The sequence below is a fragment of the Macaca nemestrina genome, chromosome 12 (genome assembly GCF_043159975.1).
Source record: "Macaca nemestrina isolate mMacNem1 chromosome 12, mMacNem.hap1, whole genome shotgun sequence".
NCBI lineage: Eukaryota > Metazoa > Chordata > Mammalia > Primates > Cercopithecidae > Macaca > Macaca nemestrina.
Genome location: NC_092136.1, coordinates 108,634,002 through 108,652,625, shown reverse-complemented (window position 1 = coordinate 108,652,625; position 18,624 = coordinate 108,634,002). Strand labels below are relative to the sequence as shown.

At 40.8% G+C, this 18,624-nt stretch overlaps 1 protein-coding gene across 2 annotated transcripts in view; it reads right to left on the bottom strand.

Annotated features, from left to right (window-relative positions):
* The window catches only part of LOC105493650 (DEAD-box helicase 10), a 274,626-nt gene extending 256,910 nt beyond the window's left edge, over positions 1–17,716 (bottom strand). Inside the window, exons 1-6 of one of the 2 annotated variants that reach the window (XM_011761477.2) lie at positions 17,446–17,716; positions 8,377–8,437; positions 6,199–6,329; positions 4,720–4,878; positions 3,537–3,657; positions 2,378–2,567 (exon numbers count right to left, since the gene is read on the bottom strand). In XM_011761477.2, coding sequence (XP_011759779.2) covers positions 2,378–2,567; positions 3,537–3,657; positions 4,720–4,878; positions 6,199–6,329; positions 8,377–8,437; positions 17,446–17,631 — 848 coding nt within the window. In that variant the 5' untranslated portion in view covers positions 17,632–17,716. Of the gene's footprint in view, positions 1–2,377; positions 2,568–3,536; positions 3,658–4,719; positions 4,879–6,198; positions 6,330–8,376; positions 8,438–11,763; positions 11,986–17,445 lie in introns of those variants that run through there. The other variant, XM_011761476.2, reaches the window with a different exon arrangement.
* Positions 17,717–18,624: the final 908 nt, after the last annotated feature.

The window sequence follows — 18,624 nt, the reverse complement described above, 5'->3', positions numbered from 1 at the left end:
TGTACACAGAAAATAAGCACACACACACACACAAAAAAGAAGCATTTCATAATGATTAATGTTTCAAATTGACAATGCAATACTTAATTTGTATATACCTAATAACATAAACTCATGATAGATCTCAAATTTGAAGATTTTCATAATCCACCATAGAATTCAACTGGTCACTGAAAAACAGCAAATCGCTATGGCCCAAAGGCATATTCTCTCAAAAATAAGATCATTGGACATACCAGTTGTCTATATATAACAACATAATGAAAACACTAGTATACTTTTTCTAAAGTATGCTCTGGCTTACAACTTCGGAAAGATCTGATTTTTCTTTAGTTGTTGGGTCCTTCACAATTTGAGAGTAGATACTCTCTAACAATTTAAAATGTTCTGGAATATAATCTCTCATGGTGTATGAACCACACTGATAAGCTACTAAAGGGGAAAAGCTAACATTGATATTAGACAAAATTCCTAAGAGCATCTGCTTTTTTATGTTTCCTATAAATTTGGAATATTAGAAAACCACAGCCATTATCATATAATCTGAGGTTTTATAAATTATGTCAATACGTGTCTGCCTTCCAAAATTTTTTCTGAAAATTTTGTCTACCACACTTTTATAAGTGATGGGACTGGGTTTCAAAAATCATTTGTGAAATAATATCAAAGTCTTTGTTGTTTTTTTCTAAAACTTTATAATTTACAGAAAATAACCAACTCTTACCTACAGAAATTGGCAATAGGAAATAATAGGTACAAATTAACTTGCATAAATTATGAAAGGTCTTAGAGACATCTAATGATTAAAAAATTTGTCTGATGAATATTAAAAATAAGCTGGAGGCAAATAGCAAAAAAAGAAAAGTGAAAAATCCTAGACAGGCAGTCTTTATATTTTCAAGTTAATTGTTAATTGTCACAAAAATTTTCATAGCTATCTCAACACTTTAAGAGATCAATGTCTACTCGAAAGTAAGCCAAGGGAAAAAGCTATACCTCACGTATCTTACTATTCCATTCCCAAGTTCTTGAAAGTCAAAGATACCAGTACTCAGATTCCCCAAGATAACCTAGAAGCAAAGAATCTGGCTTCTCTCTTCTCAGGCTTTTAAAATCCTAGACATCTATTACACAAGGTCAAGATGGGCCTGAATACTCATATTTTCTCTATTTAAGGAATTTCCAGATAACACAATTCATTTTCCAAACCTATTTCTTTTTAGGCTAACATTTCAGAGCAAGAAGAAATAAAAAATTTAAGATATAAATAATAGTAGTTGAATTTACATTGCTATCTTCAACAAAGAATCCAACTTATATTCACTGGAAAACATTTCTCCTGGAAGTCTGCAGTGATTCATACCAAATACATATGCTTCCAATTGTCATATAAAAATACAACTTAAAACATATTCCAGCTGGGCACAGTGGCTCATGCCTGAGTGTAATCTCAACACTTTGGGAGGTCAAAGTGGGATGATTGCTTGAACTCAGGAATTTGCTCAGCCTGGGCAATGTAGTAAGACTTCAACTCTACAAAAAATTTTAAAATTAGCCAGGCATGGTGGTATGCCCCACTTGTCCCAGCTACTCAGGAAGCTGAAGCAGGAGGATCATTTGAGCCCAGGAGGTCAAGGTTACAGTGAGCTACAATCAAACAACTGCACTCCAGCCTGGGCGACAGAATGAGCAAGACCCTGTCTCAAAAAAATAGATAAATAAAAATTTCCCCAACTACCTGTATATCACAAACATACATACTTTACATATTTCACTGTAACACACTTACTTTACGCTCTATTTTTTAGTGAGACCAAGACAAAAACAATAGTTGCTAGAATTTTAGACAGAAAAGTATTTTGCTAAATACTAATGCGCTTGATAAAATGTGTTCCATAACACATTAGTACTGCATAATCCTGCTAAAAAGGATGATTCCGTACGCAAATAATTTTGGTAAATGTAGCAAGCTACAACCACCTTCCACTGCTCTGAACAATCACAATGTCCATGAAAATATTAAAGGTTCTGAGAAATAGAAACAAAACCGTTTCACTTTGACTCACCATTTGCTATCTCATCCCTTCTCTGTTTATGGAGAGGTAGTGTTGGTAAACGGTAAAATACCTCTTAACATCTATGGAAAAACATTTGTTCCCCTCCCAGACCACATTTTGGGAAATGCTACATTCGAGTACCCTGACATTTAAAGATATATCAAGAATTTGGGTAATTTTAACTGGTATATTTACTATGCTTTGCATAACCAATAACGCATAGAATGTCTTAATTCCCAGAAAACAGATATTTAAAATATCAAATCCCTAAACTAAAAAAGAAAAAAACATTTATCTTGATTGAATCAAAGAGTACATACCTATATTTTGCTTTTTCATGAACCCAGACATACTCAGGGTCTTTCAAACTCAAGCGTGCAAGGTCCTTTACAGATTTAGTTTGTGTTGCTGAGAAAAGTAAAGTCTGACGTTTCTTGGGGAGATTTTCAATAATGGCATTCATGGTATCAGCAAAGCCCATGTCCAAGATTCTATCTGCTTCGTCAAGAACTGAAAAAGGAAAATGCAAGTTGAATTATCATATTTAAAATACACATTAGGCTAAACACAATGGGGTATCCTGGATTGGATCCTAAAACAGAAAAAGAACATTAGCAGAAAAACTGGTAAAACGTGAATAAAGTCTGGAATTTATATGATGTATCAATATTAGCCTTAGTTTTGATCAAAGTACCATGTCACGTAAGACATTAACACAAAGGGAAGGCCGGGCACAGTGGCTCAGACCTGTAATCCCAGCACTTTGGGAGGCCAAGGTGGGTGGATTACGAAGTCAAGAGATCGAGACCATCTTGGCCAACATTGTGAAACCCAGTCTCTACTAAAAATACAAAAATTAGCTGGGCGTTGTGGTGCACACCTGTAGTCCCAGCTATCGGGAGGCTGAGGCAGGACAATCACTTGAACCCGTGAGCCGAGATCGTGCCACTGTACTCCAGCCTGGCAACAGAGCGAGACTCTGTCTCAAAACAAACAAACAAACAAACAAACAAAAACATTAGGGGAAACCAGGGGAAGGATAATGCAGGAACTCTCCACTGCAACTTTCCTATAAATCAAAAACATTCAAAGATACATTCAAAGAAACATTCAAAGAAACATTCAAAGTTGATTTAAAAATACACATTAGGTAGTATTCCCAAGCCAAAAAGAAAAAGTTCATTTAAAAAAATGCCAACTTGACCTTTCAAGTTATTAGAAGCAGGTGTTAAAAATCTTGGCACGGTCTAATACTAATGTGCCTAATTTCACATATAAAAGTACATATATTCTTCTGATTTTTTTAAATCTAGTTATACTTTCTGGGTTTAGAGCCCAAATGCCAAAATGTGTCAGTAATTTTTAAGTTTGTTTTGAATCATAACATTTATCCAACATAAAATTTCTATCATTAAAATGTATAAGGGCTCTCTCCTAAGTCTGAGCCTTTTTTTTAAATCAGAAATTCATTTGACTCACCTAACATTTGGAGATCAGTAGCATGAAAAGATACTGTTTCATCCATGTGTTGAAGAAGTCGACCTGGTGTGCACACGAGTATATTTATGTTGTTGATCCTCTCAGCTTCGTGTTTCAGATCCTGAAAGCAGTTATTTATTTTGATTACAGAGACACATCACTCTCAGCAGCCTCTGTACCAAAGCTATAAAAGCCACCTGCATGTGCCATTTCATCACAGCATTTTAGATACTCTTGGATATAAACTAACTTTTCCCTTGTATTTCTGCAGCATATCCACATTTCTGGGCTAAATAAAAAAAAAGTCTTTACGGGAAGACATAAGGAGCTCAGAGTTCTAAATTCTTATTCATACCCAGGATTTTGAGGCTAAGAAAAAAAATAATCAAATGAATACTCCAAATCAGGATTTCCTATTTGGATCAGAACTGACATAAACTGGAATCACTCTCATTCTTTAATTCAGGACCCAGGGACACTGAACAGACTCTGACACCACTCCAGGACTGGACTTTGTGAACTGAAAAAGGCCAAGGTTCTCTCCTTGATACAAGAACCACTTCTCACAGTCCTGAAGGCTGGGGGAAAAAACAGAATGTTGCCCATTGTTAAACTTGGGCAACAGGTACATGAGGGTTTGTGATGCTATTCTTTCTTCTTTTGTGCACGTTTGCATAAAAACTCAAGTATTTATCCCCACAGTCTAGAGGAGATTCTAGCAGATACAGGCATTCTAGATGTGCTGTACAAAAGAACAAAAGTGAGCAGCAGGTCTTAAATATTCCTCCAAACAATCTACCTTCCTTTCTTCTGCTGCTGGTGTAGCAATGCTCTGAATTATTCAACCTCTTAGATAGATACCTTATTAAAAGGCACTAGTTCATATATGGAAATATCTTTCCCAATGAATATCAACAAATAACTTTACAGGATTAGAGTAAATATGTCTTAGACAGGCTAATCAATTCAGATTCCCCGACAAAAAAATGGACTTTCTGGGCCTGCAAAATTGGCAACCAGATCGCAGATAGCAGTGACCATACCAAGGTGCTACTACCCCATGAGGCCCTGGTCTAGGAGGTCAGTCTATTTAGATGAAGTCTCTGCTGCCTCCCTGTCAACAGTCACAGTACTTCAGTATAAGTTACAGAAGGAAAGGAAGGACACAGACAAAAGGACGAACCTTTCCACCAATGATGAGACCAGCTGAGAAGTCATGATTCTTTCCTACTTTTCGGAGAACCTCAAAGGTCTGATAGGCCAGTTCTCTCGTAGGTGATATTATGAGAACTCCCAGCCCATCGGTTGAGGTCCACTGCAGACGATATAAGGCTTCCAGCACCTCAAAAAGACAGCAAATTGACGTTCAGTAAGTCATCAGAAGTCAGCTTTTTGGCCTGCATCTCAACCTTGCCCCTCCAAATCAAAGGGATCTTCCAAGCAGAAGGCATACCACTCCAGTTTTATCCAGCCCAAAGTAAATGATTTTGTTTATCTTCCATCAGAACCATCCACCCCCAACTCAGACAAAAGGGAAAAGAAACCCCATGGTAGCTCAGCTGCTGCCAGAGCCACGCCATCAGGAAACTGGCTATCAGTGAAAGGTATGTGCAACCCACAGACCTTTACAACACACTTAAGAATATATTTATCATTTTCAAAATAACCACACTAAAACTTTTGGATGGGCGCAGTGGCTCCCGCCCATAATCCTAGCACTTTGGAGGTCGAGGTGGGTACATCACTTGAGGTCAGTTCAAGACCAGCCTGGCCAACATGATGAAACCCCATATCCACTAAAAATACAAAAATCAGCTTGGCGTGGTAGTCCGCATCTGTAATCCCAGCTACTTGGGAGGCTGAGGCAGAAAGAATCACATGAACCTGGGAGGCAGAGGTTGCAGTGAGCCAAGATTGCACCACTGCACTCCAGCCTGGGCAACACGGCATGACTTCATCTCAAAAAATAAAAATAAGTAAATAAATTTTCATCCATGCAGCTGCTGTAGTTATACAGTAACTGAATTCTCTAGCTATAGACAGACACTAGGATTTAAGAGAAAAGTGGTTTTTGCAATATTTGGAACAAAAACTAAAATGAGATTTTTCTGGGTCATTTTACAGGAATGAAAGATTAGGAGACCAACATAACAGAGATGGAAGTGAATGCCTAAGAAGCTCTACTGTTTTGCTGCCATAAAAGACCGATAGCAATGTCCCAGAAAATTCTCAACAAACGCCTAAAGCTCCTTAAACTGAGCATACTTTAGCTTTATCCTAAACAAAGTGGCAAGTATAAATGCCACTGGCAGGCTCACAACGGTGAGAGCAGAAACTGTCTTCCAATAGTCCTACTGCAGCGCAGAACCACTCTAACCTGCCATACTGGAGCACCCCACTTCCATCAAGAATGTAATGACTTGTCAAAGCACAATAGTTCATTCATTAAGTTATTGAGTGCCTGCCGCATGCAAGGTACTGTGCTAGGACCTAGGGAAAATGGTGAGAACAAGACACACATGGCTCCTGTTTGATGAAGCTTGCATTCTAGCCAATCTATTATGAAATCTAACATACAAATCTCTTTATATAATTCGCATCTGGGCACAGAATGTTATAAAATTGTGTAACAGACAGTCTAACCCAATGACAATGTACTTACTGGAACAAGGAAAGCCAAAGTCTTGCCAGATCCAGTTTTGGCTGCTCCAAGTACATCTTTACCTTGCAAAGCCAATCCAATGGTCTGCTTCTGTATCTCAGTTACCAAACGGTACTGAGCTTCTTGCAAACCTGGCAACATGGAGGGAAGGATTATACTTTAGAAAATCCCTGTAGAATGGTGTTATAGGCTAAGTGAGTTGTGTCCCCCAAAATTCCTATGTTGAAGCCCTAATGCCCCATACCTCAGAACATGACTATATTTGGAGACAGGGCCTTTAAAGAGGTGATTAAGTTAGAGCCTCATGGGGTGGACTCTGATCCAATATAAACGGTGTCTTTATGGGAAGAAGCTTGAACAGAGACATGAAGAGTCCACATGCACAGAGGGAAAACCAAACGAAGAGGAGACAAGTTATTCTATGATCCACCTGTTCCACTTCTGGGTATAATCCAAAGGATATATTAATAAAACCAGTACTTTGAAAAGTATTTGTGCTCCCTAGCTCATTGCAGCATTATTCACAGAACCCAAGATATGAAATCAACCTAAGTGTCCATGAATGAGTAAAGAAAATGTGATATATGTTATATACATACACACACACACATACACACACACAAATGGAGTATGACTCAGCCTTTAAAAAGGAAATCCTGTTATTTACAACATGGATGAACCTGGAGGACCTTATGCTAACTGAAATAAACCAGGCACAGCAATAAAGATACCATATAATCTCACTTATATGTAGAATCTAAAAAAGACAAGTTCATAAGAGCAGAGGGTAGAATGGTAGTTACCAGAAGCTGGTAAGGAGAGTGGGAAGATGTTCATCATAGGATACAAAATTTCAGTTAGGAGGAAGAAGTTCAAGAGATCTATCGTAGGCTGGGGGTGGTGGCTCACGCCTATAATCCCAGCACTTTGGGAGGCCAAGGCAGGCAGATTGCTTAAAGCTCAGGAGTTCAAGACCAGCCTGGGCAACATGGCAAAACCCTATCTCTACAAAAAATTTTTAAATATTAGCCAGGCATGGTGGCACGTGCCTGTGGTCCCAATTACTCATGAGGCTGAGGTGGGAGGATCACTTGAGCCCAGAAGGCTGAGGCTGCAGTGAGCTAAGATCACACAACTGCACTGTACCCTGGGTGACAGCGCAAGACCCTGTCTTCAAAAAAAAAAAGAGAGAGAGAGATTATATATCATGGTGGCTATAATTACAACATACTGAAAAAAGAAAAATTACTAAGTAGATTTTAAGAGTTCTAACCACAAAAGGATGAGGTAATATTAGCACATACATAATTGGCTTGATTTAGCCATTCCACGTATGTATATGTATATGAAATATACATATTCCAAAGCATGTCAGACACTGTGAATATATATAATTTTTTTTTTTTTTTTTGAGACAGTCTCTCACTCTGTCACCCAGGCTGGAGTACAGTGGCACAAACCTGCCTCCCAGGTTCAAGCAATTCCCCTGCCTCAGCCTGTAGCTGGGATTACAGGTGCCCGCCACCACACCCAGCTAATTTTTGTATTTTTAGTAGAGATGGGTTTCCCCATGTTGGCCAGGATGGTCTCGAACTCCTGACCCTGTGATCCACCCGCCTCGGCCTTCCAAAGTGCTGGAATTACAGGCATGAGCCACCGCACCTGGCCAAATATATACAATTTTTATTTATCCAAAAATAAAAAGGCAGCAAGAGCGCAGCCATCCACAAGCCAAGGAGGCCTGGAACAAATCCTTCCCTTATTTTGCCTTAAGAGGAAACCAATGCTGCCAACACCTTGATCCCCAACTTCCAACTTCCAGAACTGTGAGAAAATCAGTCTCTGTTAAGACACCCAGTCTGATACTTTGTCATCTCAGCCCTAGCAAACAGATACAAAGGGTGTCCCGTCTTGGTTTGTTCCCTTGCTTATTTTAACTAACACAATTAGATTTCATTTTATTCAGAGGCTGCTGGAATCTCGTTTTTCTTTTCATCAGTCCAGAAAGAAAGAGAATAACATAGTGTTAAAACTTGAATATTGCTTATTTTCATTGATTTTCATGGTATCAAAATTTGCCAAAATAAGATTTTTCAAGCTAAACTCTCTAAATCTTCTCCCATTTATCAAAAATGCCAAGAAATCCAATAACACATCCCACGATCACCATATACCTACCTTTCAGTGTTTTTTTGGACAAGGGAAAATCTGAAAATCTTGTAATTTCATTTACATTTATCTGGAAAAAAAAGAAAAAGGAATCTGGGTAATTCATTTGTTTCATAACACAGCCATTTTTTCTCCACATTGTACTGCCTAGCTCATCCTTGGTAATGCAGGGTTGAATTCAATCATCACTTCTAATTAAAAGCCATCATTCCTTCTGAAAGGAAATATGACCTGAAGAGGCTATCCCTGAATCGAATATACATTTGTAAGCATTTCAATTGGTAAGGAAAAAAAGGTCACCCAATACACACAGACACACACACAGCACACATATTACTACCCAACCTCCAAAATGTTGAACATAGTAAAGCATCAACCACATCAATTTTAGGAAGAAAATATACTTCCTATCATCCCTCAAGGGATATCAATTTAAGAAATAAGGACAAAATTACTACAAACCACAGATCACAATGAAAATAGTTCTATACACACAATTTGGAAAAAAGAGTGAAATAAGTTGGAGAAATATTTCTTGTTAGCACAATCCTTTCAAAGTTTTAACCATAAATCAGTGGACTATGAAATCCAACCTGATAACAATTCATTTTGGGGTTATTGAAGGAGTATTATTTTAAAATAATCGGGGTAATGTCTGTCATGCTTTGAAGCCACAACAAGTAACATTTTGCTCTCTAACTTTACATTATTCAAATATTCATTACTGACGTTCTTTATTAGCACAAATCCAATTTTCTGAATTTCAGCTGCGCAGGAGAATTATTTTATTACAGATGCTGAAGGCAGGAACTACTGCTCATTTCTGGAAATATGCTGCCAAATTATTCATGATTTGCAAAAGGAAAAAGCTGCATTTATATGGTTAATTTATTTAAATTACACTCTAGGCAGTAAAGGGATGACAGTTGTATTTCATTTTACAATCTACACATCTTTTCTATGATTCTTAACATAGCCCAAGCAGGGTTTACTATGTGCCCTCAAATGCTGAAAATACAAATATTAAAACATTGTCTTAATCCCTACAAATCATTTCAGATATCACTGGAAAGGAGGCAGAATCAGCGTACCAGCATTACAAGAATGGTTTACTCAAATAACATACTGTCCCAGCAAGGAACCTCAATTAGAAGATAATCTTCCAAACAAGGCATTAAAAGTAGGTGTGGTCCACCCTTGCATTCGTGGTATTGTCAGCTAAAAAACTGTTTTCAAAGGGAATGGAATGCCTACAGAAGGAGGCAGGCTGCCAACACACTCTTCAATCCCCAGCAAGAGACACAGTAAGGGCAAAGTGAGCTCCTCAAACAAAACATTGCACAGCACATCTGTCTTCCTAAAGTCAGTTAACCTCCTGGAGGGAATGAAACTTCTGCAGCACTCTTCCATCAAGCATTACAATAGAAAACTATATAACTTGTTTGTTTGTTTGTTTGTTTTTCAGATGGAGTCTCGCTCTGTCGCCCAGGCTGGAGTGCAGTGGCGCAAACTTGGCTCACTGCAAGCTCCGCCTCACGGGTTCACGCCATTCTCCTGCCTCAGCCTCCAGAGTAGCTGGGACTACAGGCGCCCGCCACCACACCCGGCTAATTTTTTTGTATTTTTAGTACAGTCGGGGTTTCACCGTGTTAGCCAGGATGGTCTTGATTTCCTGACCTCATGATCCGCTCGCCTCGGCCTCCCAAAGTGCTGGGATTTCAGGCGCCATATTCTTTAAAAGAAGACAAAGAAAAGGAAATTTTGATTCTGCTGATGTTCTAAAATAGGGCCCAGCAAACTACAGCCTACAGGCCAAATCCAATTTGCTGCCTATTTTAGTAAGTAAAGTTTTATTGGAGCACAGCTACAATAATTCATTTACTTATTGTCTATGTAGTTGTTGCAGAGACTGTATGGACCACAAAGCCTAACACAGACTATCCAGCCCTTTACAGAAAAAGAGTTTGCTGACCCTGCTCTAGATATTGTTATATTCCAAGGACTACATAGCAGCCACAGCAGGAGATGGCTATGGTTCCTACAAACAAAATAACCCAGCCTGGCACGGTGGCTCACACCTGTAATCCCAACACTTTGGGAGGCTAAGGCAGGCGGATCACCTGGGGTCAGGAGTTCAAGACCAGCCTGGCCAACATGGCAAAACCCTAAAAATATCTCTAAATTTTTAAACATCTCTACTAAAATTACAAAAATTAGCCAGGCGCAGTAGTGCACGCCTGTAATCCCAGCTACTTGGGAGACTGAGGCAGGAGAATCGCTTGAACCTGAGAGGCGGAGGTTGCGGTGAGCAGAGACAGTGCCACTGTATGCCTGGGCCACAGAGCGAGACTCCACCTCAGAAAAATAACTCTTTTCCCCTTGCCTCTATCCCTTTCTTAGGGGGGAAAAAATCCCTTCCATCTCCATAATACTCATACTCAGTCTACAAATCTGTCTCGCTATTCTTCTGAATTCAGTGAAGAGATATTTCAGGGATGGTCTTTATTAAAGGCTTCCCACGGCTATTGGAAAAGTTGAAAAGGGGAGAAGGAGAAAAGGGTGACATCTGACCATCCTCTTATACTTCTCACAACTCTCTAGTAATGCCTATTTCTCGCTAAAGTGAATAATGCCTGATGAAAAAAGCATTGAAACTTCCTAGAATGCGCCACCTACTGCAGTCAAGAACAGCAAACTGCCTCAACTACACCAGACAAAATTCTGATTTAAAAAAAAATCAGGATTTGAATGCAGTTTCTATACAGTACAGCTGATTAGTCTAAATGAATCCCAGGTGCAAAGAGTCCTCCAGCAATAGTGAAAACAGCTGCTGAACTAACACAGCTAGCTCAACATTTCTGAGCTTCAATCCCTAGTTTTCCAGCAGCCCCTCCAATACACACTACCCCTTAGAAATACACCACCCTCCTGCTGTGAGAAGTATAGATGACTGACAATGCCAGCTGGGCCTCCTCTAGACTCACCATGAAAAAGCCATGCTTCCCCCCGGGCTGCTCCTAGTCAATGGCGGGGCTCAGCAGTGCTACTGCAGGCCCAGGGATTCCTCTGATGGACAACTTTGGATCAGTGACTCCCCATCAGACTGGCTGAAGGTTTACTTGGAACTGTGCTGCAGTCTGAGACTCTTCCTACCTGCTTCTCCTTCCATCCTTCTCTCCTTTCCCTCCCTCCTCCTGTTCCCTCTCCCTCAGCCTTCACAGACATTCCCCCTCCTGCACCTGCAACCCTTAAAGCTCCAGTTCACCCAGTCCCATTTTGTCATCTGCCTCTCAAAGGACCCAAGACCTAGACTCTACCAATAGTCTCCAACCTGATCTCTTACCCTCCAACCTTTACAGCTCGGATATATTCTCTATACAGAGTCCCGCAACATACTTCCCATGGCTTCCAGATTGAGCGTGGCCTCTGTATAAAGTTCCTACTGTTACTGTAATAAATTACCACAAACAGTGGCTTAAACCAACGCAAAGAGATTACCTTCGAGCTCTGGAGGTCAAAAGTCCACAACGGGTTTCTCTTGGCTAAAATCAAGGTGTCAGCAGGGCTGCATTTATTTTCTGATGACTCTAGGGGAGAGTCCATTTCCCCGCCTTTTCCAGCTTCTAGAGGCTGCCCACATTCCTAGGTGGTGACCCTCTTCTGTCTTTAAAGTCAGCAACAGACTCCAAGTCTTTTTCACATCACGTCACTCCGACACTGACTCTTCTGCCTCCCTCTTCCACACCTAAGGACACCTGTGATTACCTTGGGCCCACCCAATCCAGGATAATCACCCTACTTTCAGGTCAGCTGATTAGCAACCTTAATTACCCCTTGCCATCTAACATATTCACAGGTGCCAGGTATTAGGATGTGAACACTTTCGGAAGCCATTATACTGCCTGCTGCAGCCTCCAATGTCATCACAGTCCAACCTCCTTCTCGAACCCATCTGAAGCCAACTCAGGAATGCATGCAACACTCCAAGGAGCATTTCCTCCCTCAAAGAATGCCACGCATTTTCACCTCTCTGTATTTCCCCGTGTTCCCTCCACCTAGAACATCCTTGCCCATCTTTTCTATCTGATGAACTCTGATTTTTAAAAAAGCTTAGCTCCATTCTTGGCAACTGTAAACCACTGGACAGTTTGTACACTGCACAATGAAATCTGCTACGAATAAGATGCAGGGCTTGAAATCCAGCCCACACCAGCTCCCCAAGCCAGGCCTGAGGTTGCAACCACTAGGAAGAAGGGTAGCATACCCAGAGGAAGCCTGTTTTTTGTAATGCATCTGACCAGCAGGAGCTCAGTACAGGATAACTCAACTTCCCCTAATTACACCATCCTCTAACTCCACAGCACTGAGGTACACGTTACAAAGGATTATAACATTTTATACATACTAATATAACATGTGTCACACTATATCAACCCCTCACACTATAGCAAACCCAGGTTCCCTAGGGACTTGGGCATGTATTTTTTACCTATATACTCACACCCGCCTAGACAAGTGCCTGTCAAATTGTTTCAAAAGGTTTCAGAATCAAATTGTTCAGTAGTTCACCAGTGAGGCTACTGAGCACCACCTGTGTACCATGGCCATGTAGTAAGTTTTATGTACAATGCTACCACCGGAGGAGCCACATAGTGAAGGCCTGCACCTTGGTTACCTAGAGAATGATAAACCTGCTATTCAAATAATTATATCCTAGTATTGCTAACCTTGACAATTGATTTCACACTGCATTTATTTCTCAACCAAATCTTGAGAAAATATTTCTAAAATTAAAGACGTAAAACAGAACAATGCTTAGCCGGGGGGAAAGCTGCTCCTTCAACAGTGAAATAAATGGGATTTAAATAAATGCAACACAGTAAAGCATAGTGGTTTGCTGCACTGGTATCAGACTACCTGGGTTAGAACGCCTTTTTCACTTCTCAGCTGTTTAACCTTACACAAATCATTTAACCTTGCTGTGCCTTAAAGTTGTCTCACCTGTATAATGGGAACAATTTCACAGGGTTATTTGTGGTTAGTATACGGAAAGCCAGCACACATAAGTTTGATGAATGTTCACAATTACTACTGAAACAAGAAACAAAAAAAGAATAATCCAATGCTGCCAACCAGAGCAAAGCTGCCTGGGAAAGGTCTAGTCTTACAGCAAACAACATCTAAACACTGACTGAGCACCTACTCAAGGACAAGCACTGTGCTTTCAGACTCTGGGGAGTGCAAAGATGAGCACATCACTGGTTGCTGATCTTGAAAGGTTCATGGTCTAGTAAGAGAGTTTTTTTAAAAAAGTTAATGAAGTTATTGCAAAGGCGGTGCAATGTCATTCTTCTGTATTCACAGACAGAAGTGAAACATTCTCCTACTGACCCCGAAGTAAGTTGACATGTTGTGATGTTGTAAGTCTATGGAAAACCTATGTGGCAAAGGACTCTCAAAAGCTGGAAGTGTCCCCAAGCCAATGACCAGTAAGAAAACAGAAACCTAAATCCTATAACCACATGACGAGGAATTCTGCTAACAACCTATGGTATCTGGAATTAGATCTTTCCCTGGTTATGCCTTTGATGAGAACACAGCTCAGCCAATCTTAATCTTAATTGCAGCCTTGTCAAGCTGTGAACAAAGGACCCAGCTAAGCCATGCCCATACCCCTGACACACATAAACTGTGAGATAATATGTGTATGTTGTTTTAAGCCACTAAGCTTGTGATAATTTGTTACATAGTAATAGTAAATTAATTCTGAAATAATAGACACAAAATTTGGAGTAATTAATACCTCTGGGGGAAGGAGATGTAATTAATGGCATCACAGTGTGGACTTCAAAGTTGTTGTTAATATGTGCTTTCTTCTTTTTATATCTTCATATTTTCTCTTGCAAAGAATATGTTGTTAGATATTTTAAATAAAATCTTAGAGTCTCTCACTTTAATTGGCCAGATTAATCCATTTATATTTATTGCAATTTCTATTATTTTAGGACCTAACACTACTATCATTTAAAAGTATTTTTTCATTTTTTATACTTTCCTTGCATTTCTTTTCTTCATTTATACTTTCTACTGTATATATTTAGTGTTCTTATTCTGTTTATATAACATTTTTCTCCATTTGCTCTTATAATAGACTTAAGACCCATTTAAATTGCTTTGCCTAATTAACAAGTACTATAGCATTCTGGCGTATTCCTGTACTCCCCTTGTCTATTACATTAATTTTGTCTGTAATTTTATTTTGAGTTCTAAAATTTCCCCAGAGCTGAGGCAGGAATCCAGCTGCCTATGCTGGTTTGCCATTTTGTTGAGATAAGAAACATTTCATTGTAATATTTAGTTGTCTATTTCTTCAGCTATTTGACAGGCACATAATTGTTTTATCAGCCTTTAAGTGTCACATGTATATCATAGTATTTTGTATGAATCATTTATTTCATTAATATTTTAAATAAAAAAGTATCTGGCAAAAAAAAAAAAGTTAAAGAAGCCAATCATCGCAGACAGTTGATAAATATTGTCATAAAGGTTTCTACAAAATGCTACAGATGCACAGTAGCCCTAACTCAGCCAGGGGAGGTGATGAAGACGGGTTTGCACTAAATCTTGAAGGAGGAGTACCTGTCCTTAGAGTGGGCAGACGCGTCCGCTCACTGTACGCAGTGGAAACGTCAAGTACCAGGATGAGAAGCACAAGAAGCATGGACAACTCACAAAACTGCAAGCTGTTCCTTCATATATGCCTATCATGTACCGCTTGGTGTATACACATTATCTCATTTGGGCCTTACAACACTCTGGGTGGCTAATAACTTCTGTTTTTTGAAAGAAGAAACTGAGACTTAGAGGGGTGAAGAAACCTGACTAGCCAATACTCGAAGAGAGTGAGATTTAAACCAGGTCAGCCTGACCACAAATAACTTACTCTTCAGCAGACTAAAGAGTTGTATTTCTTGTTGACACACTGAATTTGACAATTTTTCTAAAAGTAACTGTGAACCAAGGAAGGGTTCTAATCAGGAGTAAAATGATTAGATCTTCATCTTGGAAAGAATCATTCTGGCAGAAGTATAGAGGATAAATCAGAAAGGTTTAAGGCCCAGGGGCCAAATCCTATCAGCCACCTGTTTCACTAATTAAAGTTTTACTGAAAAACAACACCCATTCATTTAAGTATTTCTATGACAGCTTTTGTATTACAAGGGCACAATTGAGTAAGTAGTTCCACCCTTATGATTACAAAGCTGAAAACATTCACTATCATTTACAGACAAAGCTTGCTGATCCCTGTCGAAAGCAAAATTTACTATAGTAATCCAGACAAGAGATGATGGGGGCTGAAGACAAGGCAGTAGGGATGAAGAAGCATTTGAAAAATTTAAGCAGAACAAATCACCAGTGTGACGGACTGGTTATAAGAGTAGGTAAGAGAGAAGTACCTAAGACTGCTCCTAGGTTTCTAGCTCTATGGTCTGCTGAGATGGTGGAGCTAGGATATGATAGGCTAAAAATGATCCCAATTTATGTCCATGTATTAACCTCTGGAAGGTATGAATGTTACCTTATATGGCAAAAGTGACTTTTCAGATGTGATTAAAGATCTTGAGATGGGGTGATTATCCTGGATTATGTGTGTAGGCCCTAAACGCAATCACAAGCGTCCTTATAACAGAGGAACACAGGTAGACTGACACAGGAGAAGGCAGAGACTGGAATTATGCAGCCACAAGCCAAGGAATGCCAGCATCCACCAGAAACTAAAAGAGGCAAGAAACAGAGTCTCCCCTAGAACCTCTGGAGGGAGCATGTCCCAGCTGACACCCTGATTTTGGCCCATTGAAACTGACTTCAGATGTGTGGCCTCTGGAACTGTGATACAGTAAGTCTCTGTTGTTGTTGGGTTTTGTTGTTTTTTTGTTTTGAGACAGAGTCTCACTCATGTCACCCCAGCTGGAGTGTAATGGCGCGATCTCAGCTCACTGCAACCTCCACTTCTCGGGTTCAAGCGATTCTCTTGCCTCAGCCTCCTGAGTAGCTAGGATTACAGGCGCCTGCCACTACGCCTGGCTAATTTTTTTGTATTTTTAGTAGAGACGGGGTTTCACCATGTTGGTCAGGCTGGTCTCGAACTCCTGACCTCAAGATCTCTGTTGTTTTAAGCCACCAAGTTTGCAGTAATTTGTTACAATGGCAACTTTAATTCCAAGAATGTTCCATCTATTAAATCCCTGATTGTACTGCACTAGAAGGGGGCTGAGAAGCTGAATGATGTGGGTGAAGGCCAACAAACATGGGATTTAGAGAAAGGGAAAAAAGGAATTGACAGACCTGTGGAGCCTGGAGTTTGGGGAAGAAGTCAGGAGGTCAAAGTGATCGTTACAGGTATACTCATCTGGGAACAACAGCTACAATATGAGGATGATATGTGACAGAAACATAGCAGTGATCCAGCTTTTCTAGGCCAATTCTTGGATACGGACATGAAGCCTGTGGAGAAATGAGGTGGGCACAGGAAGGAGCATAGATGATGTTGAGGCATGCAGTCTGGCTTCATGGTTAAAAGCAAAGGCTTTGGGATTAGAAAGACATGGATCTAGCTTCCAATTCCACACCACCTACTAAGCGTGAGAGATTCGGACAAGTTTCATTCCTCTTAGAACCTCAATTCTCCTACCTATTAAGTAGGATTATTAATATCCATACCTCAGATCAAGTCAAACAATTACTGTAAGCACATGGTGACTGCTTTAAAATGCAGGTGTCATTATTACCATTATTGTCATCAGTATTATTACTACGGATATGACTGTAGCTATTACAGGATTAGTCTCCCTACCCTTAGGTACCGCCGCATTTCTATCATTTTTTTAGGAACAGTGTGGCAAGCAGAAGAGTGGCCAGGACGGTGCAGAGGTTTGAGCTGTGGCACCCGGCGTGACCTCCCATTCCCGGCAGGGTCCCGGTGACAGATCCGCCGCCTCCATTCTGCAACCCCTCGCCGCAGTGACACGCCGCCCAGCTGCTGGCCGGCCCGAGCCCCCTCCCCAGCGCCGGCCTCACCTTGTCATAGTTCTGCATGAGGCGGCTGATACCCTCGCGCTCGACTTGCCATTCGGGTTTCTTCAGTTGCTTCCTCAACTGCTTCTTTTTGTTCTGCCTGTGGCTGTGTTTTTTCTTCCAGCGATTGAAGCTCCGCACCGGGTCGGGTCGGGCTCCCGAACCCGGAGAGTCGGCAGTTTTCCCCATTGCGGCGGTGGCGGCAAAATCTCGGTTCACCCGCAGACACGAGACACCTAGGGCCAGGATCGCGGAAACAGCATGGGGAAAATGCACAGAGGCGCATGCGCGAACCCAAAAGCCCGCCCCCGAGCTTTTGAAACCGGGGCACGCGCCAACGACGTCAATGAAAAGGAGGGTTGTGACTGGCGAATTGGCTCCTGCAGGGAGGAGCAGTCTGGGGCAACGGGGGCGGACTGAGCGACGCCGGGAGCACGCCGGCTCTTTAAAAAGACGCATGCGCACTGTTGTTGTTACTATGGTGACGTCATACGCTGAATCTTTAAGGGGTGTTCACACATTTACTCCAGGTTCAACTTTGCGAAGCGTTCCTGAGTGTGTGTGTACCCACGTACAAACTGAATGAAAATTTTGACCCTCGTTTTGCACATTTCGGACCAACGAGTCAAAAGATTTGCCCAAAAGTAAACAGCTAATAACCTCTGATTTCCATCCACGGCGTTTGTACTTCCTCAGGAATAAAAATAAATATTCTACATTCTTCTAATGCCCCTCTAGGTTTTCCTTTTCCTCTGGACCCCTCAGACTCTAGCTGCAACAGCAAGGAAACTGGAACGGAATCAAACTGAATTTACCTTAAAATGCTATTATGGAGACAAAATGATAACTAACGTAAAGAAGTAGGTAATAGAGGCCGGGCACAGTGGCTCACACCTGTAATTCCAGCAATTTGGGAGGTCGAGATGAGTGGATCACCTGAGGTCAGGAGTTCGAGACTAGCCTGGCCAATATGGTGAAACCTTGTCTCTACTAAAAATATAAAAATTAGCCAGGCATCGTGGCACACACCTATAATCCCAGCTGCTCTGGAGACTGAGGCAGGAGAATCGCTTGAACCCTGGGGCGGAGGTTATAGTGAGCCAGGATCACCCCACTTCACTACAGCCTGGGCCAAAGAGTGAAACTCCATCAAAAAAAAAAAAGGAGGTAATAGAAAAGTTA